General features: G+C 44.7%; 1 protein-coding gene across 7 annotated transcripts in view; it reads left to right on the top strand.

The window, feature by feature from the left end:
• Nucleotides 1–27092, top strand: part of ACOT7 (acyl-CoA thioesterase 7) — a 313478-nt gene that overhangs the window by 18014 nt on the left and 268372 nt on the right. For 4 of the 7 annotated variants that reach the window (XM_073561759.1, XM_073561758.1, XM_073561756.1 and 1 more), the window contains one exon: nt 18591–18708. In XM_073561759.1, coding sequence (XP_073417860.1) covers nt 18591–18708 — 118 coding nt within the window. Of the gene's footprint in view, nt 1–7571; nt 7702–8605; nt 8730–9728; nt 9798–18590; nt 18709–27092 lie in introns of those variants that run through there. The other 3 variants (XM_073561762.1, XM_073561760.1, XM_073561761.1) reach the window with 3 other exon arrangements.

Raw genomic sequence — 27092 nt, forward strand, 5'->3', positions numbered from 1 at the left:
TTACTGGGACCGCTTAGGCCGGGAATGCAGCGCGGGACGTCGGAAGGTAAATATACCCCGATTTTTTTATTTTTTATTCTTTTTTTTACAGGGGTATGGTACCCAGGGCCTGGAGGACAGTCTCCTCTCCTCCACACCGTGGGTACCAACCGCACATGAGACGCTTAACTTCCCGCATTCCTATGGGTGCGGAATTGCGGCAATTCTTTGCGATTCCGCACAAAAGAATGACCATGCTGCGATTTTTTCCACGATACGATTCCGCCGCGGAAAAAAGCGCAGCATTAGCACAGCATGTGCGGAATGCCATAGGAATGCACGGGGGCGTTCTGTACACGATTTTTAAACGTTTTCGCAGCGTTTTTGCCCGAAAATCGCAGGAAAAACGCTTAAAAATCGCTACGTGGGCACACAGCCTAAATTAATAAATTCCAACAGGACAGGGGCCACTATAATATCTCTCGACGCTGAAAAGGCCTTTGACCGCCTCAATTGGAACTACTTGATCGCTACACTACAGAAATTCGGTTTTACTTCAAAAATTCTCTCAAGCATCTCGGCTCTATACTCTAATCCTACAGCAAAAGTCTACATTAATAATTATTTATCCTCTTCTTTCAAAATAACCAATGGCATGAGGCAGGGTTGCCCCCTTTCGCCTCTCCTCTTTGTTCTGGCAATGGAGCCTTTGGCCCAAATAATGAGTAGACCCGGACATCCAAGGTATTAAAGCCGGGCTTAGAGACTTCCGAATCAGCCTTTTTGCTGATGATATTGTAATGACAGGCTCGAATCCACTCACTTCAATTACTAAACTTCAACTTTTACTCTTAGAATTTTCAAAGATCTCATACTTCAAGGTAAACGAATCTAAATCTAAAATATTGCCTTTAAAACCTAACTAAAGCTCAAATAGAGGAAATCCAGCATATTTCCCCATGGAGTTGGACATATAATCATATTACTTTCCTAGGTTTAAAATTTTCTAACAATGTCAACTCAATAATACCCCTAAATATGTCCTCTCTCATTCAATCCATTTCCAAAGACATGGTATCATACAGCGATAGGGAACTCTCCTGGTGGGGTAGGATCTCCACCTTTAAATCATACATTTTACCCAAAATCCAATGTTTTTCGCTCCCTTCCCCTACCAATATCCACACCATGTCTTACAAGCTTACAAACCAGAGCCCATAACTTTATATGGGGAAATAAAAAAAGCGAGGACGTCATCAAATATTTTATCCAAACCTAAGCGTTTTGGCGGATTCTGGCTACCTAACAGCTTACTATTACACTTTTCTGATCAAACAAAGTCTTGCTTGGTGGCCACAATCCAATCCTCCAGCCTGGTATGATCTGGAATACTTTTTTAATAAGAACGTCCCACCCTTTTGTTTAATCTTAGGCTGGGTTCACACGTAACGGAACTCTCGCGGAAATTACCGCGAGAATTCCGGAATTCCATTCCGCGGGAAAATCGCATTTTAAATTCCCGTGATTTTCCCGCGGAAAAACTAGCATTTTGCAAGTGTAATTGGCTTGCAAAATTGCTAGCGTTTTCCAAGCGATCTGGAGCATCGCTTGGAGAACTGATTGACAGGTTGGTCACACTCTTCAAACATAGTGTTTGACGAGTGTGACCAACTTTTTACTATTGAGGCCGCCTATGCGGCATCAATAGTAAAAGATAGAATGTAAAAAATAATAATAAAAAAAAAATATTGTTATTCTCACCTTCCGACGTCCCACGCAGCCTTCTCGCCTCTCTCCACACTCCCGGTCCCAGTAATCCTTTGCGAGAATTACCGCGATGATGTCCGTTCTCGCGGGATCGCGACGTCTCGCGGTTATTCGCGATGACTACGAATGCATGGGATGCTTATTTTTCGCGGCAAAATCGCGCGGTTAAAACGCAAAAAAACGGTGCGTGTGAACTCAGCCTCAAACTGTCTTCTCAAGAAAGATCCCCCCACTTGCATCCCATTTTTCATGCCACAATAGAGGCCTGGAAGATTTTATCTAGACCCAAAAGAGGACAGAGAGGATTTGACTTTTTTAAAAATTTGTCTCTTCATACTATCTGCTCACTTTTTCACCAGGATATTAATCCTTTGTGGGCAGATTTAGATATCACCAAACTCAAGGATCTTTATTCTGATTCAACTCATATCCCCTTTAGACAAATTAGAGAAAAGTTCAAAATTCCCTTTTCAGCATTCTGCCACTATACAATTTTAAAAGACCTAATTGATTGCTTTTTACAGGCAAAACCCAGAATCTATGAACCGGTGGCTAATCTTTTTAATAATCTTAATCATAGTATATTTTGGTCTTCTTATTAACTATATAATTGGCTGAATAAAAGTTTTGAATTTGTAAAAACACACAACATTCTGAAATGGGAATCAGATTTTTGCATAAATCCAGACCCTGCTGAGTGGGAACATGCCTGTGAAATTTTTTACACCTCCTCCATCTCAATGTCCTTGCAGGAGACTCATCACAAAATTTTGTCGAGATGGTACTATGCTCCTGCTAGGCTCTCCAAGATCAATCCCGAATTCTCCCCGGATTGCTGGAGGGGTTGTGGTCACTATGGTACCATATCTCATATCTTTTGGTATTGCCCCCTTCTTAAGCCCCTATGGAAAGATATATCAAACCTTATTAATTCGTTGTTCATCAAACCCATCTCCATCACTCCCTAACTAGCTCTCCTTTCAATTCAGACAATATAGATCATCCAACAATCCCCCTAATTATTCACATACTGCTAGTTACAAAAAACTCAATCGCTTTTCACTGGAAACGGCCCGATCCACCAAGGATATGTTAACCCTCCATAGATCCTTTGAACATAAGACCGCTACGATCAATAACAACCTCACTAACTTCACCAAAAAGTGGTCACGATGGATGGAGTTGTTTCCCTAGGGAGCATGCCATTCACTTTGCCTTTTATTGTAATTCTGGTGAAATGGGTATTCATTGTAGTTACTGTTCACATTGTTATATGTTACAAGAGTTTTATATGACTTATCTTTTGTATATTTTAACATTTGGGGCCACCTGGTCCTTTTCCCTGTTTCCTCCCTCCCCCCTCCCCCCTCTCTCCTTTCCCTTCCTTTGTATTGTTAAAACCCCAATAAAATGTTTGGAAAAGGAAATTCAATACACGCTGGGCTATTTGCAAAGCCTGACATGAGGAACCAGAAAAATAAACGGACCGGGGCATGTGCGTAACAGAAGTCACTGTTGGGGATCCATTACGGGCATCTATGAGTATTTAAAGGGAACCTGTCACCGGTTTTGTCATGTAACCACTAAAACTATCACCTTAGGCATCTTCCACGTCACTTAAAGAAGGACGGCGAACAGCAGCCGGGGGAGGGATGGAGAGACTCAACCATGCCATCAGACCGACCTGATTTCCATACAGCACGGGAGAACTTAAAAGGGCTTTTGGGGGTGTATAGAGGAAGTCACGTAGTTATATAAGCAGAGTGCAGCACAGGCGCTGAATAAGGGGATCATTTTAGTTGATAGTTGACCCGCTCAGCGTCTCCGTGTCCTATCGCTATGGATGCCCTGGATCCACCGCTCAGGACTCCTACTAGTCCCACAATCTCAGCCCTCTTTAGGTTCGTATCTTCAGCGTTTATCAAACTCGGGGTTTCTCATGACACTTCAGGTAGCAGGTCACTTGCCCTAGCACTAAACCCTCCCACTGTGGGTTGGTCCCAAGATTAACGCTCTCCCTGACCCTGCAGTCTGTTGCTGGGGAAATGTACCCTTTCACCTACATTCTATGCAAACACTACATTATGTCCTAACTTATGTCTTTCTTGCATCACATCACTATAGGCTATAATGCTTTACATTATCACATTACATCAGCAAACATCTGACACTTCACATGACACAAGATGTACCCAAGACACAGGACATATTCAGATTACACATCACTGATGTATTCAAGGGGGAGCAGGGCAATATGTCCATCTCCATAGATTTGCTCCATAAGATATACTGTATGTATGGAATGACATATACTATTGGTGCCACCTGTGCAGCCGAACATGAACCCTAGAGGTAAGGGGGCCACTACCTCCGCAGAGCAGGTTGAGTTGTGTATTATGATGAGTTATTGGACTGCCAAGGGCCCATATGTTCTTGCACAGGGGCCTCTTCCGTCTGTGTCCACCAGTGGATATATGGTTAGATGAGTCCAGTGACCAAATGGTGCACTGCAAAATATATTCCAAGGAAAGTTGGTGTAGGTCACTCCCCACCTGCTGAAAAATCCCCCTGGATACATTACAGAGAACAAATGGAGGGAAAAAATACAATATCTGAGAAAATTCAGAATTTACTTGTACGGCGCTCAAAAATGTCAGATGGGAACCCCACCAAGAATGCTGGATGTTTAAAGGGGTTGTCCACCTAATTAGAAAAAGACAGATAAGAATTGCAAACTCTGCTGTCATTCAATCTGAATGAGCTCACTGACAAATACTCAGTTAACTCATTCTGCAGCCACCAACATACAGCCAGACATTCATGTATACATGAGAGACGGGAAAGGCTGAATAAGCAAACTTTGGCCACAGCACAGGTTGAGCAGCCAAAGATCGCTCTCTACTTCTGCTGAATCACGGCTGACCCCATTCACCTCCAGCACCATTATGAAGCGATCTTTGTCTGAGTGACCTGTGTCATGGCCAAAGTCATCATTCAGTTTCCGTTTACAATACAGCTGTTCCCTTGGCTTCTTATTGTATCGATTCTTTTAATTATAAATTCCCCATTCTTGGGGGAAAAAATCTAAAATAAATGACAAATAATGAATCAGGCCTAGATACATATGAAATATCCGGATGACTAAGTGTTAACAATCCTGTAAATCAGGTAGTGATGGCGGTATTACACCTCTGATAACCAACTACATGGAAAATAATCATATGTTAGTTTATCCAATTTGACCACAGAATTCCAGATAATTGTTGATCTGAATGTTTGCCCCCATTAAAATAAAACCACTTCTGCTCCCCTCCTGTGCTGTTCCAGCGGTGTCAGCACTCGCGTTCCTGAGGCTCATATGAGTGCTGGCGTCACTGTCCACGCCTTTGGACGTGAGATCTGTGGCTAGCCCGCACTGTGGGCTTTTCAATCATTTTGAGTTGCAATACCTTCCACAGCCAGTAAACTAAAGTGGCACTGTTCTTTTTTTCTTTTCTTTTTTTTAAAGTTGCATTTCTTGTATACAAATGTATTCCAGTCTTCCCCCTGGTGTGATTCTATATACAAATATTTATGCAAATTTTGTATCATTTTGTATCACTTTTTGTGCTAAAAACTCTCAAAAAAAGGTTAAAGGTAATCTGTCATCAGGTTTTTGCCACATAATCTGGGCACAGCATAATGTAGGGGTAGAGACCCTGATTCCAGTGATGTCAGTTACTGGGCTACTTGTAGTTTTTGTTTAAAATCATAGTTTTAACAGAGGAGATTATCACTTGAGGACTAGTAAACCTGCCGCCATGTATGTAGACCTCCATATTCATGAGCTCTGTATAACCCCGCCCCACAACTTATTGACTGCTTCCTGCCTATGCACAGTGCACACAGAAAGCTGCCAATCAGTGGTGTGGGCGGGGCAGGGCCGGACTGGGACTAAAATTCAGCCCTGGCATTTGAAGTTACACAGGCCCACTAGTCACATGGTGACTATATAATATCTTTGTACACTTGTAGGTTACAAGAAGTGAGAGGAGATTAACACGACTATATAACATGTAGTCACAGCTGTGCCCAGTATTTCAGCTCAGTCCTATTTATTGCTTTTAGGTACAGTACTCCTCCCAAAGCTCTTTCCCCTTTTGTACGCACGGTGACAGAATTCCTGGCAGAACTGCTATCCATTGGGCAACCAGACCCCCTGGTCACAGCCGCCCCTATCATACCTCCCAACTTTTGAAGAAGGGAAAGAGGGAGAAAGACAGTGGCGCGCGCAGCGCGCCTCTGCAAATTTGAGGCCACGCACCGGCCACATCCATTTCGCAACTAGTCACACCCATGTCCACGCCCATTTAGCACTGCTGATCACACTGACTGGTGTGGCTGGCTTTATGGGCATACTGACTGGCACTAAGGAAGAGAGAAAATAGAGAGAGAGTGAAAAAAGAAAACAGAGAGAAAGAAAGGAGAGCGAGAGAGAAAAAGCGGGGAAAGAAAGAAAGAACAGAGAGAGAAAGAAGTAAAGAAAAGAAAGAAAGAAAGAGGAAAGAAAAAGAAAGAAAAAGGAAAGATTAGAGAAATAAAGAACAGAGAGAGAGAAAGAAAATGAGGGAAAGACAGAACAGAGAATGAGAAAGAAAAAGAGAGAAAGAAATAGAGAGATTCTATAAAGATACTATAGCAGCCCGGCTCCCATTGTAGTGCCCACCTGAGCCTCCCGGTGCAGGACATATCATGATCCGCTCACATGGCCGGCATCCCCGATTCCAAGGCGATCCTGCTGTCAGAGGAGGACATGGTGATGGATCTGAAGCATTCCTAGTTCCGTCACAATCTCCTCATGAAATTATCTCATTTCCGGTCAGCTTCCAGCATATCACTTCCGGTGGAACGTCATGTGTGAGTTTTAAAATGCTCCTCGGGGCTCCGCCGTGTACTCCTGTGTCCGTGGGAAAAGCCCGCTTTGTATGCTTCGTACACACTTGGCTCCGCTCCATACATCCCGTACACATATGGCTCCACTCCGTACACACGCGGCTCCTCTCCGTACACCTCGTACACACGCGGCTCCTCTCCGTACACCTCGTACACACGCGGCTCCTCTCCGTACACCTCGTACACACGCGGCTCCTCTCCGTACACCTCGTACACACGCGGCTCCTCTCCGTACACCTCGTACACACGCGGCTCCGCTCCGTACACCTCGTACACACGCGGCTCTGCTACATTATCCTGTAAACCCCTCCTGACCCCACACATATCAGGCAGATTACGGCCCCCCAGCCAGCCTCAGCTCAGGGCCTCAGGCAGATTGCGGCCCCCCCAGCCAGCCTCAGCTCAGGGCCTCAGGCAGATTGCGGCCCCCCCAGCCAGCCTCAGCTCAGGGCCTCAGGCAGATTGCGGCCCCCCAGCCAGCCTCAGCTCAGGGCCTCAGGCAGATTGCGGCCCCCCAGCCAGCCTCAGCTCAGGGCCTCAGGCAGATTGCGGCCCCCCCAGCCAGCCTCAGGTCAGGGCCTCAGGCAGATTGCGGCCCCCCAGCCAGCCTCAGCTCAGGGCCTCAGGCAGATTGCGGCCCCCCAGCCAGCCTCAGCTCAGGGCCTCAGGCAGATTGCGGCCCCCCCAGCCAGCCTCAGGTCAGGGCCTCAGGCAGATTGCGGCCCCCCAGCCAGCCTAAGTCAGGGCCTCAGGCAGATTGCGGCCACCCAGCCAGCCTCAGATCAGCCTCAGGGCCTCATGCAGATGGCGCCTGCCGCCCGACCTCCCCACCCCCCAGGCTCTCTTTATAACTAAACTCACCCCCGCCCCGGCCAACTTACTGGAGTCTGGACCTGTCCTGAAGCCTGCCCTGAAGCCTGCCCTGAACCAGCACGCGGGGGTAGGAGACTCGCAGCAACAGCCGCTCCTGGATTCCTGGCCTGCTGACGCCGTCGCCGATGATAGGACGCGACACAGTGAGACGTGAGTAGACGCTGCCTGCCCTGCAGGCAACCATTGATGGCACAGCACGCTCTTTCCGGCTCCGCCCTCAAAGAATGCGCCGCGACGTGCAGTTTCACGTCGCCGCGCGTTCTTAACCCCTAGGGTGCCAGTGCCACCCCAAAATCTGCAGCGTGAGTTGCGCACCTTTGAAACCGCCGCCGTGCCCGCAAATTTAAAGGGCTAGCGGCGGGTAAAAGAGGCCGGTGGCTGCCGCATTAGCCTGCTGCCCACAACGGGCTAATAAATAGCGGCCCACCGGGAAAATGCCCGGCTGGGCAGATTACCAATCCGTGCCTGGGGCGGGGTTATAAAGAGCTCAGCATTCAGAGAACTGGCAGACTGGCTAAGATAAAACAGGGATTTTATCAAAACTGCAGCAAGCAGCTCAGTAAGTGATACATCAATGAGATCGGGGTTTCTGCCCTTACATCATGCTGCTCTCAGATGGGGTAGCAAAAACCTGGTGACAGATTCAATTTAAAGACAAAAAGTACAAAAACAATTTTTGAACTATTTCATTCAAGCAGTATCAACGAATAGAACAGGGCATAAAAAAAAAATAAAATAAAAAAAGTCACAAATGATGACTCCGACTCTTATCCTGTATGATATATATAAAGCAGACTTTTTCGCATAATATGATAAATATAACCTGATCCAAAATAGCACATTCATGGTAATGATGTTTCTATTCTTGTAACACAAAAAAAAAATACAGGAAGCCATCTCGATCTGCCGCGCTGATAATTTGGCTACTGAGTTGCCATGGTAACAGTGGATGCCATGCAATTGGATGCGCTGTCGCCCTGATTCGCAGGTTGCGCCCCCCCCCCCACCATTCATACCCTGCACACGTGGTTACCAGCACGGTGACATCACGTTGTCGTCACAGGTACATACATACTCACAATAAGCAAGGAGACATCATTCATCCTCTGCCAGGGCTGCCTGCATGTTGCCTCACCATCGAGCGAGCTTCCTGTCTAGATGGAAGATGTCCTTACAAGGTAGTGTGCAGATCCTTGCCTGCTGTCTTGTCTCTTTCAGTGTGGTAATTGCATGGTGTATGGGCTGAGGATGCCGGGAGTATTACTTCTTTGATAGTTAAAGGGAAGGTGCCGTCCAAAAATTTTTTTTTCAGCAATTGAAAAAAATGTAAAGAATTAATGTTTACATTTTCTTAAAATATATTATCATTTGTTTTTAATTTTGTAAAATATGAAAAATAATTTTACAAAGTTTGGCATTTCCACTTGTTAACACTAGGGGAGCAGCTACTGAAATTTGGCACAAAAACCGAGTGTAGAACTAGCTCACATTACTGCCCTGCAGTAATTATGGGCGGAGTCTGCTGACATGGGTGAGATGTCACTCCTCTCCTCCCCTTCTGGGTGTTTGCTAAGGCCTGTTTCACACATCAGTTTGTGTCCATCAGTCAAAATCCGCCATTTTTCTTGCCGGATCCGTTTTTTTTCCCATTGAGCATTACCGGCGGATCTTGACGGATGGCCATCCGTTGGATCCGTTTTTTTGCGGATCCACCAAAATTTTGACGTCCGCCGACATTCCCGAACGGACCATGCAACGTTTTTTCGGGCGGCCGGATCCGCATTTCTCACTGCGCATGCCCGAAAGACTTCACTCAGCCAGAAATTTAAAGGGAAGGTGCCGCAATTTTATATAATTTGCAATAAAAGAGTAAGTAACAAAACATGTTTCAGCAAATGTTGTACTAACCAGGATTTATGGCTTGTTTGTAATAATGTTTTAATGTAGCCACTGGGCGCTGCCATCTTGATTTGCAGATCTGTGGAGGACTCATACAGTCTGCAAATATGGCCGTCCCTGGACATAGGAGACTACGGTCAGCTCCTTGACCTCACCATGCAGCCTCATTAGCAGTGAACTGGGCACGCCCCTGTGGGCTGCACCATTCACTGCTGTGGGTGTGGCTGGGCGCCATTTTACTGTAGCCCAGTGCTATCTGCTGAGCTCCACTTTCTGCACCGTGCTTCCTGCTCCACTGTCCTCCTGCTCTGTCTCCGCCTCCTCACACACAGCCCCAGTGATCTCCGGTAATCTGACACCTTCCCTTTTATGACAGCTTTTATGGCTGACAGTGACATATACAGCCCATAGTCTAGTGTATAATTGGGGGGCTGGAAGTTTCACCAGTGTGGGCATATCTGTAATACTGTCTTGTGTGATACTGCCTGCTGAGCCGTGTATCTAATCCTCTCCTGTGTGATGCTGCCTGCTGAGCCGTGTATCTAATCCTCTCCTGTGTGATGCTGCCTGCTGAGCCGTGTATCTTATCCTCTCCTGTGTGATACTGACTGCTGAGCCATGTGTCTAATCCTATCCTGTGATACTGACTGCTGAGCCGTGTATCTAATCCTCTCCTGTGTGATACTGCCTGCTGAGCTGTGTATCTAATCCTCCCCTGTGTGATGCTGACTGCTGAGCCGTGTATCTAATCCTATCCTGTGTGATACTGACTGCTGAGCCATGTGTCTAATCCTATCCTGTGTGATACTGACTGCTGAGCCGTGTATCTAATCCTCTCCTGTGTGATACTGACTGCTGAGCCGTGTATCTAATCCTCTCCTGTGTGATACTGACTGCTGAGCCGTGTATCTAATCCTCTCCTGTGTGATACTGTCTGCTGAGCCGTGTATCTAATCCTATCCTGTGTGATACTGACTGCTGAGCCATGTGTCTAATCCTATCCTGTGATACTGACTGCTGAGCCGTGTATCTAATCCTCTCCTGTGTGATGCTGCCTGCTGAGCCGTGTATCTTATCCTCTCCTGTGTGATGCTGACTGCTGAGCCGTGTATCTAATCCTCTCCTGAGTGATGCTGCCTGCTGAGCCGTGTATCTAATCCTCTCCTGTGTGATGCTGACTGCTGAGCCGTGTATCTAATCCTCCCCTGTGTGATGGTGCCTGCTGAGCCGTGTATCTAATCCTCCCCTGTGTGATGGTGCCTGCTGAGCCGTGTATCTAATCCTCCCCTGTGTGATGGTGCCTGCTGAGCCGTGTATCTAATCCTCCCCTGTGTGATACTGACTGCTGAGCCGTGTATCTAATCCTCTCCTGTGTGATGCTGACTGCTGAGCCGTGTATCTAATCCTCTCCTGTGTGATGCTGACTGCTGAGCCGTGTATCTAATCCTCTCCTGTGTGATGCTGACTGCTGAGCCGTGTATCTAATCCTATCCTGTGTGATACTGCCTGCTGAGCTGTGTATCTAATCCTCTCCTGTGTGATACTGTCTGCTGAGCCGTGTATCTAATCCTCCCCTGTGTGATACTGACTGCTGAGCCGTGTATCTAATCCTCTCCTGTGTGATACTGACTGCTGAGCTGTGTATCTAATCCTATCCTGTGTGATACTGACTGCTGAGCTGTGTATCTAATCCTATCCTGTGTGATACTGACTGCTGAGCCATGTGTCTAATCCTATCCTGTGTGATACGGACTGCTGAGCCGTGTATCTAATCCTATCCTGTGTGATACTGTCTGCTGAGCCGTGTATCTAATCCTCTCCTGTGTGATACTGACTGCTGAGCCGTGTATCTAATCCTCCCCTGTGTGATACTGACTGCAGAGCTGTGTGTATAATCCTCTCTTGTGTGATACTGTCTGCAGAGCTGTGTATCTAATCCTATCCTGTGTGATACTGTCTGCTGAGCCGTGTATCTAATCCTATCCCGTGTGATACTGCTCTCCTGAAATACTCTGTGCTGCTGTCACCCTGCTGGTTTTATGTGTGATCTACATGGTGGTATGAACTATATGGCGGTATTATGTGTGAAGTATATGGCGGTATTATGTGAGAACGCTATGGCAGAATTATCTGCTAAAAGCATTCTAGGGTGGTTCTAACTGAGCACCTGCACACGGGTCAGGGGTAATAGGTGCAGTCAGGGGAGGGCTGGTGAGGCAGCTGAAGAGAGGAGTCTCATTTTTATCGTTACTGAATGGCCCCATTTCCCCCCAGCCTGCTTCCCAGCGTCACCCCGGACTGCACCTGTCGCCTCGCTTTCACACATCGCCAGGACAGGATCTGAGGAGGGGAATGTGGTCTTTGCATGCAAAGTCTGGATCAGAACAGGCCATCAATCAGCAGAAATGTTTCCTGGATTTCTGTGGTGCCTTCACCCTGCTCCTCCCCCATATATCTCCCTCTGTGCCCCCCCATAGACCAGCACACTGCTCTCCTGAAATACTCTGTGCTGCTGTCACCCTGCTCCTCCCCCATATATCTTCCTCTGTGCCCCCCATAGACCAGCGCACTGCTCTCCTGAAATACACTGTGCTGCTGTCACCCTGCTCCTCCCCCATATATCTCCCTCTGTGCCCCCATAGACCAGCACACTGCTCTCCTGAAATACTCTGTGCTGCTGTCTCCCTGCTCCTCCACCATATATCTCCCTCTGTGCCCCCCATAGACCAGCACACTGCTCTCCTGAAATACTCTGTGCTGCTATCACCCTGCTCCCTCCACCATATATCTCCCTCTGTGCCCCCCATAGACCAACGCACTGCTCTCCTGAAATACTCTGTACTGCTGTCACCCTGCTCCTCCCCCATATATCTCCCTCTGTGCCCCCCATAGACCAGCACACTGCTCTCCTGAAATACTCGACAGTCACAAGCAGAAAAGAATAGGCCACAAATCGGGGATCACCCTGAATAGGAATTTAGCAAAAATATTACAATTTTTATTTATTTAAATTAAGCACAGCAAACAACAACAACACATTAAAAACATTAACCCCTTAATGTCTAATGACGGACACAGACAGATCAAAAGAACGTATCTGGACAAAAGTGGTATCATTAAAAACGTCAGTCCGGCACGGAAAAAATAAGCCCTCACCCGACCCCAGATCATGAAAAATGGAGACGCTACGGGTCTCGGAAAATTGCGCAATTTTTTTTTTTTTTTTTTTTTAGCAAACTTTGGAATTTTTTTTCACCACTTAGATAAAAGATGACATAGACATGTTTGGTGTCTATGAACTCGTAATGACCTGGAGAATCATAATGGCAGGTCAGATTTAGCATCTAGTGAACCTAACAAAAAAGCCAAGCAAAAAACAAGTGTGGGATTGCACTTTTTTTGCAATTTCACCGCACTTGGAATTTTTTTCCCGTTTTCGAGTACACGATATAGTAAAACCAATGATGTCATTTAAAAATACAACTCGTCCCGCAAAAAATAAGCCCTCACATGGCCATATAAACGGAAAAATAAAAAAGTTATGGCTCTGGAAAGAAGGAGAGGGAAAAATGAAAATGTAAAACCAAAAATACCCCTGGTCGTTAAGGGGTTAAAAAATGGTCACACATGTGACACATTCAAAAGATATACATATCTCATAATAGAGAACCAAACCAGATAACCACTACCACTTTTGGTGGAGAAAGTGTCTTATACCCAAGGCCCATGTAAACTAATACCCAATTGGAAGGTTTTGAAAGCACACTAATACACTGTAGCCATCACAAATGAATCATGGATATCAGTGATGCAGATAAATTTTAAATGGATGTTATCACAAGCTCAAATAATGCCTTGAGACAGTGCATACAATTAGTTATATAGCTCTGGCATACTCTTATTCACAATGTGGTACATAAAAAACAAACGTTTCTGGAATGTACTGAATAACCCCCATTTGGAAATACCTCAGCCTGAAGTCAGGCTCCAAGACCAGATCATCCAGACCAGAAATGGGCTGTAAAGAGTGCAAACAACCAAAGGACATCTAATTGTCCACCTTCAAATAATATACATAGATGCACAGAACCCAATACATCACATATGAAGTGAAGTGGAGTGGGGCAGGCTGGACTAATGACCCGACGCGTGTCGCCACTCTAGGTGGCTTCGTCAGGGCTCTCCTGAAATACTCTGTGCTGCTGTCACCCTGCTCCTCCCCCATATATCTCCCTCTGTGACCACAATAGACCAGCGCACTGCTCTCCTGAAATACTCTGTGCTGCTGTCACCCTGCTCCTCCACCAAATATCTCCCTCTGTGCCCCCCATAGACCAGCACACTGCTCTCCTGAAATACTCTGTGCTGCTGTCACCCTGCTCCTTCCACCATATAGCTCCCTCTATGACCCTCCATAGACCCGCACACTGCTCTCCTGAAATACTCTGTGCTGCTGTAACTCTGCTCCTCCCCCATATATCTCCCTCTGTGCCCCCCATAGACCAGCACACTGCTCTCCTGAAATACTCTGTGGTGCTGTCAGCCTGCTCCTCCCCCCTATATCTCCCTCTACCCCCCATAGACCAGCACACTGCTCTCCTGAAATACTCTGTGCTGCTGTCACCCTGCTCCTCCACCAAATATCTCCCTCTGTGCCCCCCATAGACCCGCACACTGCTCTCCTGAAATACTCTGTGCTGCTGTCACCCTGCTCCTCCACCATATATCTCCCTCTGCGCCCCCCATAGACCAGCACACTGCTCTCCTGAAATACTCTGTGCTGCTGTCACCCTGCTCCCAGAATCCTTGCTGCCTGCCATCCTCGGTGACCGAAGACCCATTCCTCTCCTCAGATTCCGTCCTGGCGATGTGTGAAAGCGAGGCGACAGGGGCCTGATATATGGTGGAAGGAGCAGAGTGACAGCAGCACAGAGTATTTCAGGAGAGCAGTGTGCTGGTCTATGGGGGGCGCCCTGTTCGGTGCCAGGGATTGTACATAGAGCACTGTGTTTTATACACATGGATGGACCGTCTGCTTGTCTGCTCCACAGAAATCCAGGAAACATGTCTGCTGATTGAGTATTTCAGGAGAGCAGTGTGCTGGTCTATGGGGGGGGCACAGAGGGAGATATATGGGGGAGGAACAGGGTGACAGCAGCACAGAGTATTTCAGGAGAGCAGTGTGCTGGTCTATGGGGGGGGCACAGAGGGAGATATATGGGGGAGGAGCAGGGTGACAGCAGCACAGAGTATTTCAGGAGAGCAGTGTGCTGGTCTGGGGGGGCACAGAGGGAGATATATGGGGGAGGAGCAGGGTGACAGCAGCACAGAGTATTTCAGGAGAGCAGTGTGCTGGTCTATGGGGGTGCACAGAGGGAGATTTATGGGGGAGGAGCAGGGTGACAGCACACAGAAATCCAGGAAACATTTCTGCTGATTGATGGCCTGTTCTGATCCAGACTTTGCATGCAAAGACCCCATTCCCCTCCTCAGATCCTGTCCTAGCGATGTGTGAAAGCGAGGTGACAGGTGCAGTCCGGGGTGACCCTGGGAAGCAGGCTGGGGGGAAATTTAGCCATATAGTAACGATAAAAATGAGACCCCTCTCTTCAGCTGCCTCACCAGCCCTCCCCTGACTGTACCTTACTATTACCCCTGACCCGTGTGCAGGTGCTCAGCCAGAACCACCCTAGAATGGGTCCCCTTTTAGCAGATAATACTGCCATAGTGTTCTCACATAATACCGCCATATACTTCACACATAATGCTGCCATATAGATCATACACAATACCACCATGTAGATCACACATAAAACCAGCAGGGTGACAGCAGCACAGAGTATTTCAGGAGAGCAGTATCACACGGGATAGGATTAGATACACGGCTCAGCAGTCAGTATCACACAGGATAGGATTAGATACACGGCTCAGCAGTCAGTATCACACAGGATAGGATTAGATACACGGCTCAGCAGACAGTATCACACAGGATAGGATTAGATACACGGCTCAGCAGACAGTATCACACAGGAGAGGTTTAGATACACGGCTCAGCAGACAGTATCACACAGGATAAGATTAGATACACAGCTCAGCACACAGTATCACACAGGAGAGGATTAGATACATGGTTCAGCAGCCAGTATCACACAGGAGAGGATTAGACACATGGCTCAGCAGTCAGTATCACACAGGAGAGGATTAGATACAGGTCTCAGCAGTCAGTATCACACAGGATAGGATTAGATACACCTCTCAGCAGTCAGTATCACACAGGATAGGATTAGATACACGGTTCAGCAGCCAGTATCACACAGGAGAGGATTAGATACACCTCTCAGCAGTCAGTATCACACAGGATAGGATTAGATACAGGGCTCAGCAGTCAGTATCACACAGGAGAGGATTAGATACAGGGCTCAGCAGTCAGTATCACACAGGATAGGATTAGATGTCCAGCAGATGGCCAAGTGTTTTGAAAGAGCAGGGGGCAGCTCCTATGTTTTGCAAGAGCAGGGGCTGCAGCTGGTGGGGTGTTTTGGAAACAGCAGCTCCGTCTCCAGGAGCTCGTCCTGGTTCCTCTCCTACAGCTGGTATGTGCAGAGTGAACATCCAAGCTCTGTTATGCTGGAACAGTACAGCATACAGGGCTTGCAATAGAGTGTAAATGGAGCTAAAAAGAAAGCACTGGGCTCTAATAAAATGGCGCCTGGCCACACCTACAGCTGTGAATTGAGCTGCCCACAGAGGGATGCTGCTGCAATGATACAGATAGGGGTCGGGAGCCGACTGTTGTCTCTTATGCCCAGGGACTGCCGTAAATGAGCATGGAAAGTGTTGTTCAGCAGCCAGAAAGGTAAGATGACAGCCTCCAGTGGCTGCATTAATACAGTAAAAAGGCTGATTACGTAGTGAGGACCCCCACAGATCAGTAATCCTTAAGTTTTACCTATAGCGCCACCACAGGAACGTGTAAGAATTTCAGATGGGCTGTATGTAAGGCTGGGGATCACATTTGCATTGTGCAGAATCTGTCAATGAATCGTCCCCCAACAGTTCCCATTGACTTACATCGAGATCCACTGGAAAAGAAAAAAAGCAAACTTGAGACCTGAAGAAGCGGATGTTAACACCGCCTAATGCACACACTGACTTCAGAAATAGAGAAGCTCTTTGTAATCTCTCCACCGATTTAATAAAGGTTCTGAGTGACAGATCACTTCTAATAGTATTTCTTACTCTCGCTTCTATAACGCCAACAGATCCCTCAACGCATTTAAATTGTCTATGTCCTAACAGTAATTCGGACGTACCCTATAAAGCGCATGTGTCACCGGATTTCACAATGCAAAGTTAATACATTATTTGATAGATCTTCTAGACCTGATGGGGTTAGTGAACTTGCTTTTTAAATTCACGTGAGAATGGCCGAATAATCTTCCAATTAAAATGCGCAAAAAAAAAAATGCATGTTTTACTATGAGGCCGGGGTCACACTAGCGATTAAAATGGACGAATGCAATGCGATAAAAAATCGCATTGCATTCGTCCCAATGTTATTCTATGGGGCAGCTCCCATCATGCGATTTTTGATCGGATCCGATCCTCGGACCGAGACAATCGCAGCATGCTGCTATTGTCACCGATTTTCGGATCGGATTCGACAATGCAAGTCTATGGGGGCGTGAAAAAATTGGATTGCAAACGGACCCGATGTGTGAGTTGGGATAAAATCGCACCAAAAGCCGGCATTTTTTTTTTCCAAAATACAGTAAAATCACAGTGTCCGGTTAAATAAAGGAACAAATTAATAGATCTAGACACATTAAATATATATATATTTTTATATATATATATATTTATATATTTTCTACATGTCATAGAGACAAATTTATATATATATTTCTAATTCATACAGTTCTTAATTGCAGAATAGCCGCTGAAACATTAGCCGGCTTTTGTATAACATTCTCCTGCCCGACATGAAATGACACATGGTTTACATATAGTTAACCATTTCATTTCATGTTTTTTTTTATGTCTGTCACTATTAATTATATGAGGGCTTGTGGGTAAAATTTTGGAGTTGTAGGGGTTCATTTAAGGGGTTAATTCGTTGTATTAAATTGCGGGGACTCCCGCTGACGTCACTGAGGCTGCATGTATTAGTCTGGCACCTGCTCACAGAAGATTGTATACTCTAATCTTAGAGAAGTATGGGGTTTATCTTGGTTCTTAGCTTCCAACAAAAAATATCCCATTCACTGAGTGGAAGCAGAGTTGTTATGGTGAGAAAATAAAATATTCGTCATATTAGAAAGTTGTACAAGTTGCATATAGGAAGGTGTACGGAGCACGACAAGGGAACATTTGAAGACTCTTTAAAATGGGGTTCCCAGGTGTCAAACTCAGGTTATCTCATTGAGTGCTATCAATTTCTTTGGTGGGAAATACATTTTTACAAAAAAAATTGCAAAAACAATTTTTCTTCTACCTAGAAGGAGCTTTGCATTCTCCTAATGCTTGACTTTCCATACCATTAATGCCTCGACACCCACTTCTAAGGCTAGTTTCACACTAGCGTTACCAGGCGCAGCGCTCGGCCGCCGATAAGCTCCGCCCCCGGCCAGGCCCCCTCCGGTCAGCTCCTCCTATGGTGGCATGACGCTGCATGCGATCAGCGTACCCTATATTTAGCGTTGGGTACGCTGGCCGTGCGCTGGTATGTTTTTGCCGGCGCATGCGCCCTTTTTGCGCTGTGCCGACGTGCGCCAAACGCACCTTGTTGCATTTTCGTGCGCTCGGTGCAGCGCAAAAAGGGCGCATGCGCCGGCAAAAACATGCCAGCGCACGGCCAGCGTACCCAATGCTAAATATAGGTTACGCTGATCTCATGCAGCGTCATGCGACCATAGGAGGAGCTGATCGGAGGAGGCACGGCCGGGGGCGGAGCTTAGTGACGGCCAAGCGCTTCGCCAGGTAACGCTAGTGTGAAACTAGCCTAAGCTGAGCTGCCTGAAGATCTCATAGGACCCACATCCCCTCTATACCTGCAGTGCTGGAGAAGAGCCAAATGAATCCAATCTTCTATGAATTGCCCATCTGTATAATCGAACTGTTTTTCATATTTTTCTTGATAGGATCATGCGTCCAGATGACGCAAACATTGCGGGTAATGTGCACGGAGGAACCATTCTGAAGATGATTGAGGAGGCTGGCGCCATCATCAGCACTCGCCATTGTAACAGTGAGTCTGGGGTAAGAACTTATGTGGATACACATTATAAGCAAATCATGTTCACTAAGGCTATGTTCATACGTTGAGTTTTTGCAGCTTCTTTTGATGCAAATTTTAACCCCTTTACCCCCAAGGGTGGCTTGCATGTTAATGACCAGGCCAATTTTTACAATTCTGACCACTGTCCCCTTTATGAGGTAATAACTCTGGAACGCTTTCATGGATCCTGGTGATTCTGATATTGTTTTCTCGTGACATATTGTACTTCATGACAGTGGTAAAATTTCTTTGATATGACTTGCGTTTATATATGAAAAAAATGGAAATTTGGCGAAAATTTTGAAAATTTTGCAATTTTCCAACTTTGAATTTTCATGCCCTTAAATCAAAGAGATATGGCACACAAAATACTTAATTATTAACATTTCCCACATGTTTACTTTACATTAGCACAATTTTGGAACAATTTTTTTTTTTGTTAGGAAGTTACAAGGGTTAAAAGTTGACCAGCGATTTCTCATTTTTACAACACCTTTTTTTGGGGGGGACCACATCACATTTGAAGTCACTTTGAGGGGTCTATATGATAGAAAATACCCAAAAGTAACACCATTCTAAAAACTGCACCCCTCAAGGTGATCAAAACCACATTTAAGAAGTTTATTAAGCCTTCATGTGCTTCACAAGAATTTTTGGAATGTTTAAAAAAAAATTAACTTTTTTTCACAAAAAATTTATTTCAGATCCAATTTGTTTTATTTTACCAAGGGTAACAGGAGAAATTGTACCCCAAAAGTTGTTGTACAATTTGTTCTGAGTATGCTGATACCCCATATATGCAGGTAAACCACTGTTTGGGTGCATGGCTGAGCTCAGAAGGGAAGGAGTGCCATTTGACTTTTTAATGCGAAATTGGCTGGAATTGAGATCGGACGCCATGTCGCGTTTGGAGAGCCTCTGATTGTGCCTGAACAGTGGAAACCCCCCCACAAATGACACCATTTTGGAAACTAGGCCCCCTAAGGAACTTATCTAGATGTGTGGTGAGCACTTTGAACCCCCAAGTGCTTCACAGAAGTTTATAATGTAGAGCCGTTAAAATAAAAAATCATATTTTTTTTCACAAAAGTGATCTTTTTGCCCCCAATTTTTATTTTCCCTAGGGTAACAGGAGAAATTGGACCCCCAAAAGTTGTTGTGCAATTTGTCTTGAGTATGCTACCGCATATATGGGGGTAAACCACTGTTTGGGCGCATGGCAGAGCTCGGAAAGGTAGGAGCGCCGTTTGACTTTTCAATACAAAATTTACTGTAATTGAGATCAGACGCCATGTCGCGTTTGGAGAGCCCCTGATGTGCCTAAACAGTGGAAACCCCCCAATTCTAACTACAACCCTATCCCCAACACACTCTTAACCCTAATCCCAACCCTAACCATAACCACAAACCTAACCCTAACCACATACCTAACCCTAAGGCTGGTTTCACCCTTGCGTTTTTTAGCGCTGCACCTTGTGCGCTATTGTGCGCATGCGCATTGCTCCCCTATATTTAACATGGGTGCACATGGTCTAGCGCATGCACGGGTTCGTATGCGTTTTCGTGCACATGCTTTTTTGTAGTGTGCGCCTAGGCGCGCCGGACGCAACCTGTTGCATTTTTGGTCCGTCCGACCTGTCTCAAAAAACGCATGCGCACGTTAGTGCACGGAATGCGCAAAAGAACAGCATTACAGTCTATGGGAACGCACGCGTGCGCTAGGACACGTGCACGCATGCGTTTAAAATCGCATGCGTTTTTTCAGTTATGGTGACAAACGGGTAAAATCGCATGCACAAAAAAAAGCAAACGCATGCAAAACGCATGATGCATTTTTTTACATGCGTTTGGTATGCGCACGAGGCGCAGCACAAAAAAAACGCTAGTGTGAAACTAGACTAATCCCAATAGTAACCGTAATTCTAACTTTAGCCCTAGCCCTAACCCTAATGGGAAAATGGAAATAAATGCATTTTTTTTAAATTTTATTATTTTTCCCTAACTAAGGGGGTGATAACGGGGGGTTTGATTTACTATTTATGGCGGTTTTTATGTTTGGCAGCTGTCACACGCTAAAAGACTCTTTTTATTGCAAAAAATAGTTTTTGCATCACCACATTTTGAGAGCTATGATTTTTCCATATTTTGGCCCACAGAGTCATGTGAGGTCTTATTTTTTGTGGGACAAGTTGACATTTTTTATTGGTACCATTTTCGGGCACGTGACATTTTTTGATCGCTTTTTATTCCGATTTTTGGGAGGCAGAATGAATAAAAATCAGCAATTCATGAATTTCTTTGGGGGAGGGCATTTATACTGTTCCGCGTGTGGTAAAATTGATAAAGCCGATAAAGCAGTTTTATTCTTCGGGTTAGTATGATTACAGCGATATGTCATTTTTTTTTATATTTTGGCGCTTTTATATAATAAAATCTATTATATATAAAAAATAATTATTTTTGCATCATTTATTCTGAGAGCCATAACTTTTTTATTTTTCTAGTAACAGAGCTATATGGTGGCTTGTTTTTTGTGGGACAAGATGACGTTTTCAGCGGTACCATGTTATTTATATCCGTCTATTTGATCGCGTGTTATTCCACTTTTTGTTTGGCGGTATGGTGATAAAGCATTGTTTTTTTGCCGTGTGTTTTTTTTAATGGTGTTCACTAAAGGGGTTAACCAGTGTGACCGTTTTATAGTTTGGGTCGTTATAGACGCGGCGATACTAAATATGTGTACGTTTATTGTTTAGATTTTTTTTAATTAAAATATTTATTCATGGAATAAATATTGATTTTTTTTTTTTTATTATTTTTTTATTATGTTTGTAAAATATTTTTACAATTTATTAAAATTTTTTTTTTTAGTTTCATTCTTACTTTTACACTTTATCCCACTACACTGTATTCCAAATTATTATGCAAATGATATTTTTCTATGATTTTCCTACAAATGACAGTCAGTCTAATAAAAGTCATCACCCGTTAGAGTATACATCAAATTTTATTGAAGAAACCTCCCAATGATAACAGTATAATCTCCAAAATGAATAAAAACTCAAATTGCACTGTTCCAAATTATTAGGCACAGTAGAATTTCTAAACATTTGATCTATTTTAAAGAACTGAAAATGTTCATTTGTGGAATTTGCAGCATTAGGAGGTCACATTCACTGAACAAAAAAGCTATTTAACTCCAAAACATCCTAACAGGCCAAGTTACATGTTAACATAGGAACCCTTCTTTGATATCACCTTCACAATTCTTGCATCCATTGAACTTGGGAGTTTTTGGAGAGTTTCTGCTTGGATTTCTTTGCATGAAGTCAGAATAGCCTCCCAGAGCTGCTGTTTTGATGTGAACTGCCTCCCTCATAGATCTTTTGCTTGATGATACTCCAAAGGTTCTCTACAGGGTTGAGGTCAGGGGAAGATGGTGGCCAGACCATGAGTTTATCTCCTTTTATGCCTATAGCAGTCAATGACTCAGAGGTATTCTTTGCAGCATGAGATGGTGCATTGTCATGCATGAAGAGGATTTTGCTCCTGAAGGCACATATCTGCTTTTTATACCATGGAAGACAGCTGTCAGTCAGAAACTCTATATACAGTACTTTGCAGAGGTCATTTTCACACCTTCAGGAACCTTAAAGAGCCCTACCAGCTGTTTCCCCATGATTCCGGCCCAAAACATGACTCCTCCTCCTCCTTGCTGAAGTCGCAGCCTTGTTGGGACATAATGGCCATCCACCAACCATCCATCTGGACCATCCAGGGTTGCTCGACACTCATCAGTAAACAAGACTGTATGAAAAATAGTCTTCATGTATGTCTGGACCCACTGCTAGAATTTCTGCTTGTGAACACTTTTTAGGGGTGGCCGAATAGTAGGTTTATGCACCACAGCAAGCCTTTGAAGGATCCTACACCATGAGGTTCGAGGGACTCCAGAGACACCAGCAGCTTTAAATATCTGTTTGCTGGTTTGTAATGGCTTTTTAGCAGCTGCTCTCTTAATCCGATGAACTTGCCTGGCAGAAACCTTCCTCATTCTGCCTTTATCAGCACAAACATGTCTGTGCTCACAATCAACCACAAATCTCTTAACAGTACGACGGTCACGTTTACATTTTTGGGAAATATCTAATGTTTTCATCTCTTGACCAAGGCATTGCACTATTTGATGCTTTTCAGCAGCAGAGAGGTCCTTTTTCTTTCCTAAATTCCTTGAAACCTGTGCCCTGCTTAATAATGTGGAACATCATTCTTAAGTAGTTTTCCTTTAATTGGGCTCACCTGGTAAACTAATTATCACAGGAATTTGAGATTGATTACAGTGATCCAAAGAGCCCTGATACACAATACAATCTATGAGTTTACTTGAAAAACAAAAAATTACATCTTTATGACACTTAAATCCAATTTGCATAATAATTTGGAACGCAGTGTATGGATTACTCATTTTGTGCAGGCTGATCGCTTATATGGCATGCAGATCTGCATGCAATTTAAGCTGTCAGCGCTGCACTCTGTGCACACTGACCTCTGTGCACACTGACCTCAGAGACTTCCTGATATGCACTGCGCATGACAGGAAGTCTCTCAACTCTGGTAACCCGGATGTCGTCATGACGACATCGGGTTACCATGGGAGCGATCAGGACCCCACATCATGCCACGGGATCTCCGATCGAAAGGCAGGTGGGTTGTCGGCCCCTCTGTCTGCTCCCGGAACGCTGCAATCATGTTTGATCACAGTGTGCCGGGGGTTAAAGTGCCGGGTGTCAGCTGTGAGAATCAGCTGACACCCAGACGCGCTCTCCCTGTGAGCGTGGCCGATCACCATGACGTACTATCCCGTCCATGGTCAGACAGGCCCAGGGTACATGGACGGGATAGTACGTCAGAGGTCGGAGAGGGGTTAAGCTGCGTTTTACAGTACCAGCAAAAGTTATGAGATTTCTGAAATCACATGCACACATATTAGTTTTATTTTTCTGACTGTTTTTGAAAACTGCAGCATGTCACTTATTTCAGTGTTTTTTCTATGTATTTGCAGCGCTTTTTCATCCATTGAAAGCAATGAGTAAGGCTAGTTTCACACTAGCGTTTTTTTGCGCTGCGCCTCATGCGCATACCAGATTCATCATGCGTTTTGCATGCATTTGCTGTTTTTTTTGCGCATGCGATTTAACCAGTTTGTCACCATGTTAACTAAAAAAACGCATGCAATTTTAAACGCATGCGTGCGCATGTCCTAGCGCACGGGTGCGTTCCTATAGACTGTAATGCTGTTTTTTTGCGCATTCCGTGCGCTAACGTGCGCATGTGTTTTTTTGAGACAGGTTGGAGGGACCAAAAATGCAACAGGTTGCGTTTGGCGCGCCTAGGCGCACACTACAAAAACGAATGCGCACGAAAATGCATACGAACACGTGCATGCGCTAGACCATGCGCACCCATGTTAAATATAGGGAAGAAATGCGCATGCGCACGAGGCGCAGCGCTAAAAAACGCAAGTGTGAAACCAGCCTAAGTGCGTAAAAACAGCAAAAAACACAGGTATCAGTTTTTGCTGCATTTTTGGTGCAAAAACATAAGGAAGTTAAATCATGCTTTTTGGGGTGGTAAACTTTACCAGCTTGCACAAGAGACAACAAACACACAGTAAAACCTGCTTTTTTTTAAGCAGCTTTTTTATTGCCAAGAGAGCAGGTTTTGTGTGTGGGGAAAAAAACGGAGCAAAACGCAACGTGTGAACATAGCTTTAGAATGGTTTTCGGAAGCAATATACTTGATTATTACTTTGGACTTCTAGTATAAGAACCCAAGAAGAGAATAAAAAACACACTATATAGAGGTGTATTTGGTGATATTATTTGTGATTGTGACTATTATTTGATTTCACTTGGCTTACTATTTGGCCCCCAAATTTTTTTTTTTTTTTTTTTTTAATTTTACTCAGTTATATATCGCCAACATACTCAACAGCGCTTTACATCATCATCACTGTCCCCATTGCCGATCAATATGTCTTTGGAGTGCCGTGAAAAAATGGATAACCTGAAGGAAACTCGCACAAACTTGGGGAAAACATACAATCTCCTTACAGATATTGTGCTTAGTGGGATTTGTATGCAGGACCCCAGCGCTGCAAAGCTACAGTGCTAACCACTGAGCCACCATGCTGCCCATGCACCATATAGTGGTTTTGTATGGGCTGTATGTAGCGATATTATTTTAGCACTATATTGCCATATGATAGTAGTACTGTATATGTGCTGTAATGATACTCTCTAAGGGTACATCCATCGGGAGTAACTGCTGTGGATTGTAATTTGCACACATGAGAATCCACAGTGGTTTTCAGTAGCATGCAAGTGAATGAGTTTTACAAGTCTCATCCCTACGCAAACACTGACATTACCAGTCTATGGTGTGCACTAGTAGAAAGTTATTCAAGTTAATTGATGAACATCTAAAACAGTGTTTCCCAAACGCCGATCCTCACGGCCCCCAGCACATCATGTTTTCAGGATTTCCTTAGAATTGCACATGTTATAGAATTATGATCAAGGCATCAGAAATTGCAACAGGTTCTCAATCTATCTATCATACTGCAGCATGACAATCTATCATACTGAAATCTGGACTGTACCTATTTTTGTTTCATGAGGACCTGATGTTTTAAAGCAGGTGATGAAAATGTTCATCGTTTGCATCCAAGTACGTCTGCACGTGCGTTCCATATTGTTGAATGTATTATGGAAAGAGTCTGTGGTCATAGCCTGAATTTATCGCTTTTATGTTCACTCTGAGTGACTACAATGTTTGTGGCTTGTTACTATATACTCGATCCTTCAAATAGCCCCAAAGGAAAAATCTGGCGGTGTTACTAAATCAGGCAATATTGGTGGCCATGGTACCTTTGAGATTACTTGTCATTTTTACGGATGAAGCAGCAGTGTCTCGTGAAGCACGTGCGTCAGCTTCCCACCTCTGAAACCAGGCTTTTTTTAATGTACCATGTATAGTCCAACATGTTTTTTTTTCTGCAGTGAAGATTTGGAACCAGTGACAATAAAAAATTATTTTCTCTTGATCGAGCCCTTTCAATTCCTGAATGACAGTGACACTGTACGGTCGAACCTGACCATTCTTGGCCGCTAGTTGACATGTGGCATTCGACCTGCCTGTCTCCTGGGAAAGACCGTGCATAAATTTACATGGAAATGCCAAAAGTCGCTGTTTCACATCATGAATTATTCCTCGGACATTTTCGAATGTTATGCGTTTTCAATAATAGTCCTGGACGTTCCATCATATACACTGTTTGGACGGAGGGTTTTGGCCTTCTGACTTCTTTGGAAACTCACTTTGGTGAATCTTTAAGGACTCCATTTTCACAATGAAAACATGTTCCTCCAAACTGTACCTGTTCATTGTTAACAAATAAAGAAGAAATTAATCAGGAGAGAAATGCAAGCACCACACACAAATTACCTACTCGCGGAAAGGCATGCAGCAAGTCTATCTTGCAGTGGAGATGACCGGCAGCGCGACAAGTCGGCGAGACCACTCTGCGCGACGATGTTTCTAGTCACGGAGGTTCATTGGACTCTCACTTCTCATAAACCAAAGCATGTACAGTCCAAAGTTCAGTACTGTACAGTCGACTGTCTCTTTTAGTAGCTTCACTAATTAAAGTAATTAGTGAATCACTCTGTGTAACTAGTATCCTGCATTTTCACGAGTTTCACCCTTTTGCAGGTTCTATCTCTAAATTTGCAATCTATTCTGAGCTGGTGGGAGGAGACTAGCTGCTATGAGATCTCCCATGCACAGCACACAGGACAGGATTCCTGCTCCTCATTCCTTTATTAGCATACACACAGAGAAGCGACAGCAGCTTAGCATGGGTAAAGTTATACAGCAGTACTGATCTGTGTAGTATGAACACAGCAATGGTGGGGGAGGTAACAAACTTGCTCAGGATGATCCTTCTGTGTCTCACTCTGCTTATTTTCTCTCTCTGCTACTCACTCCTTCTCTGCCATCTCTCTATAGAGCATAATGAACGCCCTCCCCTTAGTGAATACAAGGGGGGTCGCATGATAACGCGGCTCCCATAACTATTAATTTGATGGTGTTCAGTTGGTTTGTTAAGCTCTGGTTTACAAAGAGTTAATGTTTCAGTAAGCTGTGATATTTCATGAGCCGATTCCCTGTTGTCAGGCGGATTTGGCTTCCCGCTCTTTTTTTTTTTTTTATAAACTGTTTTGATTGGCTGACAGAGTATGAGCAGGAAGAACTTGTTATATAATCAGCTGTGTGAGACAGTTACCTCAGTTTACCTCAAGAA

The sequence above is a fragment of the Dendrobates tinctorius genome, unplaced genomic scaffold, assembly GCF_039654945.1.
Source record: "Dendrobates tinctorius isolate UK_male_01 unplaced genomic scaffold, ASM3965494v1 ptg000326l, whole genome shotgun sequence".
Taxonomy (NCBI): Eukaryota; Metazoa; Chordata; class Amphibia; order Anura; family Dendrobatidae; genus Dendrobates; species Dendrobates tinctorius.